This window comes from Cynara cardunculus (genome assembly GCF_001531365.2).
Source record: "Cynara cardunculus var. scolymus isolate 2C chromosome LG 17, CcrdV1, whole genome shotgun sequence".
Lineage (NCBI taxonomy): Eukaryota > Viridiplantae > Streptophyta > Magnoliopsida > Asterales > Asteraceae > Cynara > Cynara cardunculus.
The window spans coordinates 311,431-321,513 of NC_037544.1; the positions used below are offsets into that span (position 1 = coordinate 311,431).

At 30.5% G+C, this 10,083-nt stretch overlaps 1 protein-coding gene across 1 annotated transcript; it reads right to left on the reverse strand.

The window, feature by feature from the left end:
- Positions 1-5,325: 5,325 nt before the first annotated feature.
- On the reverse strand, positions 5,326-9,368 carry LOC112500105. The gene is made up of 5 exons (XM_025103404.1): positions 9,232-9,368; positions 8,105-8,165; positions 7,754-7,905; positions 6,859-6,934; positions 5,326-5,653 (listed from the first exon to the last, which is right to left on the reverse strand). Exons 2-5 carry the CDS (start codon positions 8,151-8,153, stop codon positions 5,463-5,465), a joined length of 468 nt encoding a protein of 155 aa, XP_024959172.1. The 5' UTR covers positions 8,154-8,165; positions 9,232-9,368; the 3' UTR covers positions 5,326-5,462.
- Positions 9,369-10,083: the final 715 nt, after the last annotated feature.

A 10,083-nucleotide genomic window follows, 5' to 3' on the forward strand; every position in this document is an offset into this window, starting at 1 on the left:
TATCAATTTTGGTAGCAGAATTAGAGATGTCAAAATTACGCTAAACCCATACGAGGCTGACGTGGTGCCTATTAATTGTGGGCCCCTTTTAATAATTACTTATTTTATTTTAAAAAAATTAGGGAAAACTATAAATTTGGTCTATGACAGGAAACATTAGGAGACACGGTGAGACCACAACATTTTTTTAAAGCGTGACTTATAACGGCAAATATCTATGTCATATATATAGTATTTTGTGTATATATATGTATATTCAAGATTGGATTCTGGTGAGAAGATAAGTTATGCTGAAAAACGTAAGAATAAATCTACATTATTTTGGATCAATCTTACTTAAATGTTAACACTAGTGAGGTGTACTCGGATCAATTCTCTTACGAAACACAATACATTTGTGGGCATGAAACTAAAAGTAATCAGTTCATATATTTTCTTACGTTTCTCGCTGTATTTTCGCTTCTCACACATCTTTCACCTATATATATATATATATATATATAGAGAGAGAGAGAGAGAGAGAGAAAGAGTTGGGTTTTAGTGATAATGAAAGTTATTGTGAGAAAGGATCTCCACTCTCTCATCAATCATAAATTGAAGATCATCACTAACGCAGTGCACAGAAACGCATCGGAGCAATTCACGTGATAAACGCAATTCATGAGATGGGGATAAAATGAAAAGTGATCAATGATTAAAAAAAATTGTATTTCTCACATTAATATCTATTTTCACATAATTCGTCATCTCTCTCTCTCTCTCTCTCTCTCTCTCTCTCTATATATATATATATATATATATATATATGGGGTTAGGTTCACGTGAGACCAATGATTTTTCATGAGACTCGTAAGACCAATTTATATTCATTAATCAACTTTATAAATTAATGATCTAATGGTCTAAAATTACGCAGTGGCAATTTTGTGATTATTGAGAAGTCTTGTGGCAATTTTGTGATTATAAATGTTCAAATTGTAGACTAATCAAAAGGTTGAAAATTAGTCTTATAGATCTTACAAAAAATCTTTGGTCTCACATGATCTCAAATCTATATATATATATTAAAACCTAACAAATAAAACATTAAAAAAATAAAATAAAATATTATATTACAAAAACCAGACATCAAATCAAACACATATCATATGATAATGATCGTAATCTTATCATATGATATGATATGTTTTGATTTAATTAAAAACTTTATTTTAACAAATAACATAAACCAAGATATATAATTTACTCTAAACAGTAGAACACATGCCACTATAGATTTTTCCCATCATTTATTTAATATTTAAATATTAAAATATTGTAATTTTTAGACAACTCGCATTTTGTTAAAGCAAGGGAGCGGTCACTCAGTTAGTCGGCGTATGAGTCAAAAAAAAGAGGGCCCACGTGGATGGTGTTTCGTTTCTCGAGGTTTGAAAAAAATATCAAAAACAATTATAATTTAAATGATAATTTTAGTTCCAAGTAGTCTCTCAAAATAACATTTATTTTATATAAATAATCTCTAAATTATAAGTCATGTCTGTTTATCTGGTAAATGTTTATCAAGTTATATTATCTTACCAGATGAATTTTGTAAGGACTAAGAATCTTACCCGATAAGTGAGATCGACGATTTTTATCACGGTTAATGCTTACTAGGTAAATTGTTGCGTACGGTATTGAATATAGATAAACTAAAATCTTACCTAATAAATAAATGATAGTGTTGAATTTTGTCGGTAAACACTTATCCGGATAAACGTTTGGTAAACGGCTCCTTAGTCATTATAGTTTTATAAAAATGTCTTGAATTAGCCCTTTTTTAAGGACAGTTAAAGGAGAGTATTTTTGTAGTTTTTATCGATTCTTTGTCTTTTATCCGATTAATATTGATTTTGGTTCTTATGGTTTTTGATTGGTTACAAAATAAAAAATCAATAAAAGAACAAAAATGTCATTTATTCAACGAAATTTGTTAATGGATGTTAAAGGCATAGATAAAATGTGGATTCATTTACAAATCACGATGATTGTCTTATAATTTAAAAAACGTAAAGGATGAAAAGTGTAACTTTTGATAAAACCTACATGACCAAAATTGTAATTTACTCTATAATTTATCATATTCACATATATATTATCATTTTTAAAATGGAACTGTAGAATCTCAGATGAATGTTATTCTCTTTCAATCAGATAAATGGAACTAATAAGAGCATATCTAACAGATTATCTGAAATAGAAAAAGGAGATGTTTCTGTTATTTATTCGACTCTAGCAAAATTTATATATCTTCTATATAATAGATAATTTCGTTATTTGGCAAACATAAGTTAACTTATAAGATAGCTTTTAAAATAACTTATTGATAAGCTATTTGAAATAATTTATGAGAATCTTTTTGACATTTCTTTAATTATAATCCTGATTATTATTAATTATAAACAAATATTAACTATTAATTACAAATAAATATTAATTTGTAGTAATTAAAATCATTGATTAATTTTAATTATACAAAATATATTAATGATTATTCATAAATGTCATTAATTACATCAATTATTATTTTTAATTATTACTCAATATATTTAAATATCAAAAACAAATATAATAATTCTAAAAATATTAATGTAAGTTATAAAAAAATTAAAAGTGTAATATAATAAATATGCTAAATGATTTAAAAGAATTTGTAGTTTAATTATTAATTTTACTTTGAAAAAGTATTAATTAATTAGGTTACGTAAAGTCGACTAATTTTATTGTCATTCATATTATTTTTTAAAATTTGATTTAACAAAATCAAAATTTATAGTATATATATATAATAATTTTTAAATTCTTTCAATTAACATAATCTATTATTTAGGTTTTTTTTTACTATTTTGTCTATATTAATTAACATATTATATTAATAGAAATTTGTTTTAATTATGTTATCAACAATTCATTTAAATTATATTATGAAATATTCGTAATTGACTATTTCTTTAAGATTCCCTTTTTAGTCATTTTACATGCTTATAAGTTAGTTTTTATCAAACTTTATCAGCTACCAACTAGTTTATCAGTTATCAACTAGCTTATCAGTTAGTTTGCCAAACATAGTCAAAGACTAAAGAAAACTGAGTTTAGAGAATTTTTAAAAAATTAATATGTAAAGAGAAGAAAGTTTTTTGTTAATTCTCACCAATTAGATTGATTTATTATTGTCTTGTATTTTTAAAAAAAATATATTGTGACGATAAATTTGTAAAATATTTTAATGATATAACACACGTTGAAATCTTTAAAATGTAGACTCTGTTGAAATTATATGTAATTTTTTTTTGGAGATTTTAACTATTAGTTATGTATTTTAGAGAAATTATAAAGAATATGGTAGCATGTAATTATTTCAAACATGTTTGATGGATTTTGAATCAATTTTAATATCAATTTAGTAACGTCATTTGGTTTATGGTTATATTTGAGTTGTGTATTTTTTTTTATTAACTTGGATATCCAACCCACTATGTAAGCCGACTAATCCCATGACGATCATCTGCTTTACAGATAGCGCGAAATCACCGCATTTGAACTTCCATGGCCACAAGGGAATTTTTATTCCTTCTTAGATTTGAACATGAGACTTACTGGTACTTTTGACTTTTGGAGCCAAATTCAAACCAATTAGGCACCACCCATGTGTACTTGTGTATTTTTATATTGTTTTACACATTAGAATATTTAATTATTATTTTAATAAAGTATTTTTAGTTTAAAAAAAATTAAAATAATTAATAATTAATATATTAAAATATTTTAAGTTTAAAAAAAATAATTTATCAAAAAATGTATTTTAGTCATTTACCATAATTTCATTACAATTTCAAAACTATATTCTGTGAACCAAACAGACATAGTTCAATTTCTTTAATAGATTCAATTCCAATTATGTCAACCAAACAGTGTTCAAATCTGACAACATTTCATTTCAATTCATTCAAAGTAAAATTATTTGATAGATTTTATTCAATTCAAAAACATTGTGCGAACCAAATGTAACCTAAGTGTTAGAGAATGAGATGCATAGTACAAATCATTAATAGTCATGAAATCCATGTGAATGAGATGCATAGTACAAATCATTAATAGTCAAGAAATCCATATGTATCACATGTAAGTTGATATCAACTTTATTTAGACTTGACTTTCTAAAATAATAAAATTAGTTATACTATAAATAACCTTAACAATTTGATTATATGTTTATAAAACTATAACTGATCAAACTGGAAGTGTTATAACATATTCCATCGGTTTGAATTCATCTTGCAATACTTTTTCGAATTTTATAAACAATTAATATATTTGAACATGATTACAAAAATTATCATCAAGGAGTAATTAATTTGTTGTTGAATTAAAATGTAAATATATAAAAAGGCATATTATATGAAAAAGTAACGTATTTTAACTTGATTCATATTTTGAGTAACATACTTTTAAAACTTGTATTTTAGTATCTAACATATAAAGTTTTAAACATTAAAGTATATAATATGTAAAGTTTTAAACATTTAAGTACCCGACTAACCGGTTGAAGGCTAATTTTAGATTTAAAAAAATCTTCATCACTAACTACGTCAACAAATAATATTGAGTTGGATATCACATCAACATAATAACCAATTAATACTTCAACCGATTAACCGGATAATTAAATATTTAAAACTTTACATTTTAGATATCAAAATGAAAGTTTTAAAAATACGTTACCCAAAATAAGAATAAAATTAAAGTACGTTATTTTTTCATGCAATTTACCCCGTATAAAATATATTTGTTGAATTATTTGTTTTTTAGCTCGATTTTAATTTAACACCCACTTTCTCATGATAATCCAAAACACATGGCTTCTCGAATGCCCAATAATTCACTTTCAAGATCTCAATATCCAATCTTTGCAATTTGTTGAAATTTCAACATTCATAAGAAAACAAGACATTTATTAATTTCGAGTTTTTTATTAAATCATATATTAAATATAAATAAAAATATCTCTTCATTTAAACCAAGGAACCGTTCACCAAATACTTATCAGATGGATTTACGTTTTTTATATAAATAAACAGATATTAAAAAACTGGGTCTTTGTACCGGTTACCCAACTGGTTGTACCAGTTACAAACTTACAATCGGTCCTCAATTTTTCATCCAACAACGGTTCAGGTCCAATCGGTTCCTTCCGCTGGATATCTTAACCGGGCCCAGTCGTAAACGGATACAGGCCCGACCGGTTACCCTTTTTGCCCATATGACTTACCAACACAATTCAAAAAGATGGTAAAGAATGGCAATATGAAAGTGCAAATCATTCAAAGTTACCAGTAGGTAGAATATGTCTTAATATTTCCTTCAAATTCACAACAGAATCAAAATCTTTAGTTTTACCTAGTTGAATCCATTATGCATCTTCACCTCCTGTCATCCCTGTAGGGGCCCTCTTTTTCTTGATCCTTAAGAAACCCTAGAAACGCAAGAAACCCGAAAAAGAAGAACCCACCTGACCATCCACCACCACCACCTCCACCACCACCACCTCCATCATCATCACGTGGTGGAAATCCAGTCCCACCGTCATCAAGGTCTGGAGACTTCTCTTTACCTGTTTTTCACTTAATTCTTTAGAAACCATTCAAACAACATCGTCATCTCAAATAAACAAAAACATAATACAACCTCTGCTTTCCAAATAAAAAGATTCAGGCTAATTCATATGAAGAAATTTAATTGCCTCCCCAATTTCTTTTTGCTGACACTAAACTCCATCTATATTATTCATCCTTAATATCCAGCTATTCCATGTTTACTAAGGGTGCATTCGGTATATGGATGGGACTGGACGGGTGAGAGTGAAATAGGTAGATGAAAGAATCGTAGAATGTCTTTAGGGTTTTGATTAAATGGGCAGTTTAGTAATTTACCAAACTTCTCCCATCTTCTTGATTTTTATTCCACCTATTTTGGTGGGACAAAAGAAATGGATTTTGTCACACTCAATCATGTCGTGTCCTAGTCTAATCCCGAGACAAATATGGGACAAGTTTTTGACCTGTCTTGTCCTGTCCTCTCCCGCATTCCATATGCACCCTAACAAGATTATGAGCAGAGGTGGACCCACATGAATAGATAGATACGGTGGAACAGGCCATCGCTTCAAAGTTCCATCGTAAGGGGGAAAATTACGTTTCTGAAGGGTGCCACCATATAGTTTTTTGAAACTAAAATGTTAACACAGACTTTAATGGTTAAGATGGTAAATACTCCTGCCTTTGTACAAAATGACCAGGTTTGAGTCCCACAGTTGTCAAATTTGTTGTTTTTTAGCTTAAATTTTGGTGTTCTTTATACACCTCTTGTGTTTTTAAATATATGTAGACCGGACTCGAACACGTGTCTTTTCTATGCAAGGATAAAAAACCAACCAAAAGATCTATACTAATACTGTGAAAAAAAAAGTAGATATTTTTTATAGTCAAATCGTGCCACCACTTGAAAAAATTTCTAGGTCCGCCTCTGAGTGTAAGGTCCTTGTCCATGCTCCTGGTTTTATGCCAACAGGAAAATAGTAGCATACCATAAGAAAACATGTGCTTTCTTGGGAGCGGATGTATTTGTGACCATTAGTATTATAAGAAAAGGCAACAAATGTTTTCCAGGACCACAAATTTGACTACCTTCGGTAACAAGGTCCAAGAGAAGATGAAACGACAAGGTTCTGATGAACATAAGCTAATTTTTTTTATAATTTTCCATGACAAAGGAACAAAAAATTTCATAAGCGTAATGCAGAAGAAATTACGGGATTACCTTGAACGGGAGCAATGGTGATTGTTGATGACTGACGTGTTACGGTTTGAGTCTGCTCTGCACCACATCTAGCATTCTGCATGGAAGAAAACACAAGATCAATAAACAAACTTACTAACATCGCTCTTGCAAGTTGCAAGTATGCATTAAGAAACATGGATAACAAAAGTAACAAAAAAGGGTTCAGCTTGCCATGAATGAAGTATATATCATGTCTCCCAGTTTTATATTACATGTTAAATACAGTCTCTTATCCGACTCTTAGCAAGGCAAACAGCAACAGAAAAGCTACATATCCCCCCTACCATATGGTCATTTGGTTAAATGACCTTCTGACAAGTTCTTTTTTAAATCCATGACCTTCTGCTAATAAGAAGAATGCCACTTCCATATACAAGAATGTCTAGAAGCTGTCAGAAGGTCGTAGATTGTAATAACACCTGTTAAGAGGTCATTTAGCTAAATAACCGTCCTACCATACCTTCAGGAAATTCAGGCTTCAGAGAGAACTTGCAATTGCCCATGACTTTAGACCAACCTCCAAATGTTTTCTAAAATTATGGGACTTGGCATTTGAGTATAGAAGAAAATTTGTTCAAGAATTTTTTTCAGCTTTATATATTCGATTATCATTAATATCCAAGATTTCTTGTCTTACTTAGTAGATTGTAAAATATAATTGCTTGAAATAAATCCAGATAGAAAGTGTTAAGGGTGTTATGATAATATGCATGCCAATTAGAGAAAGAGAATAATAAAGATGCAGATCTTTTGGGATTTCAAAACTGATGCTTCAAAATTCATAAGGTTGAAATATAAAGCCCCATCAACAGTGACATAACCGACATCATAAAACAATCTAATACAAATAATATGTGGCAGGTGAAACACTCACCAAGGCTGAAGCACAAATAAAAGCAGCAGACTTCATTTGTGAAATGTGCATTTGTCTTCCAAATGTTGCAGGCTGTATTGTATGTGGTCCGAGGGCCAAGGGGCTATGACCAATAGGCTTGATTTGCCCCCCTCTCTGTATTTCCGGCCTCCCTGTGAAAGAAAAATCAATATCATACAAACCTAAAGTCAGTCATTTTAGAACCTTCTGATAAGAAATAGAACAAGTTTGAAACAACAATAAGAGATTTATTTTTTAAAGAGATATCCGATATGAAATGTCAGTATCCTACAGTTTTAGCTTGTGACTGCAACACGTCAAAGGCCAAGTTTTAGCAAATAAACATCATACCTAGTTGGGTAGTGGAGCTAGGAATCAGACTTGCATTCAACGAGAACATCTTGCTACCAACCTGAAAATCGTCCACATTAGACCATATACCTTTGTAGTGTGAACTTGTATGAAATCCATACATGAGTTTATGCAACTAGAGAGACTAGAATAAAAACAAAAAGGTAACGAATGACATGGAAAATATGCAACCATAACCATATCTTCTAGTTACACTATTCAACTAACAAACTCCAATATAGTGTTGTCATTTAGCAAGTCTTCACGTAGAATTCTTAAATATTGGCAACAAAGTACTAAACAGACAATGCATGGAATCTGTAATCCAGACAGTACGCTCACAATGAAGCTTTACATTTGCGTCATATTTACCCAAAGAGCTTATCTATAACTAACTAAAATAATGAAATCTTCTATTAGTCTGGACATGTTCCACAATAGAACAAACCAAGTTTGGCAAAAATCAATGGATAGTTTTATCCTTTAAAACAGTAGTCTGTCAACCAAACTAAAGTAAGCAACTAAACTTCACATCTTTTCTAATTTCTAATTTCCTACCAAAGTTTCATCAGAACAAAACTGACAGATAAAGAGAAAAACATCAAGTCAGCTGCAAAAATTACTAATTCATATGTTACACACTTACACAAGAGTTAAATGATGCAATCTTGAACGGCAAATACAGTTAATTACAAATCACAAATGCAGAAATGATACAACAGTCAAATGATGCAATCTTCAAACCCATAAAGATTTTGTTAAAGCTTTTAAACCAACATTGTCCCGTCTGCACAGCTGGTTTTAAAGTTTAACATTACTACCAACGTATTCTTTACAACTTCAATTCTCCAGAGTCCAAAGTAACCGGTTGCATACCCAAAAAAATTTAGCCCTCTTCCCGTTTCTGCGAACTGGGGAATATACGAACTCATCCGATAAAAACAATGTAAGAACACCATAACTTAATCTAATATGATTGTTTTTCTTTCATTCAACAACTATTTTAGACATAACGTCTTATATGTTAATGAAACCAGTTGGAATTGGATGATAATTACAACCACGGTATTTGAATTACAGTGATACGATGATGAAATATTGGAACCCTAAATCAACACTGATTGTACCTTTTATCGAATCAAAAATGCTCTCTGTCGATCAGGGACCTTTCCGGCGATATTATCGACAAAGAAACACGTCGCCGACGAGCTAAGAGAATGCTTGACGGAAACCACGTCGACGTAGAATTGGGTAACAGAGCGAGCGACTCAGAGAAGAGGCTGGTAGAAGATATAGCTGCTTCTTATATAGCATCGTACGTTCTGTTTGTGTTGCATTTAAGCCCCCTATACTTTGTGCTTTTGTCAGTTCTTTCCCCTGAACCAAAATAAATTGCTGTTTGACCCCCTGTACTATTTTGTTTTTTTGGGTGTATGATAGCGTCGTCAAACCAACGCGATTCTTCTCAGGGGTAGTATCGTCAATGGTTATAAACGATACGACACATTTACTTGTAGTTACATCCATTTTACTTGTGTACGAATTTTCACTTATTTAATCATCAGTACTTGATTATAAAAATCTAATCTAAAAAACAGTTTAATGATTTCCTTACTTTATTAAGTAAAGTCTGCTCACACTTTTTGTTCATATCAACCAGAAAAACCAACCACAAGGGTGGTGTTTGATTGGTTTGAGCTTAACTCCAAATGTCAAAAGTACCAGGAGATCTTAGGTTCAAATCCAAGGAGAAACCTAAATCCCCTTGTGGCCACAGAGGTTCAAATGCGGTGACTCTGGACTATCTGCAAAGCAGGTGGCCGCCCTGGGATTAGTCGGCTCGCATAGCGGGTTGAATATCCAGGTTAATAAAAAAAAAACAACCATCATGATTTGGTATCATTAGCAACGAAACTACACGTACAATGATTATAAATTCTTATTGACTCTATAGGAAAATATGACAATTTACAATTATG

Bases quoted from the DNA above. Each gene is read 5' to 3' on its own strand.
- LOC112500105 (XM_025103404.1), bottom strand. From the start codon at position 8,153: ATGTTCTCGTTGAATGCAAGTCTGATTCCTAGCTCCACTACCCAACTA. The intron at 7,906-8,104 runs GTATGATGTTTA...TTTCTTTCACAG, and splicing joins TAGCTCCACTACCCAACTAG to GGAGGCCGGAAATACAGAGA. The intron at 5,654-6,858 runs GTAATCCCGTAA...AGTGAAAAACAG, and splicing joins CACCATTGCTCCCGTTCAAG to GTAAAGAGAAGTCTCCAGAC.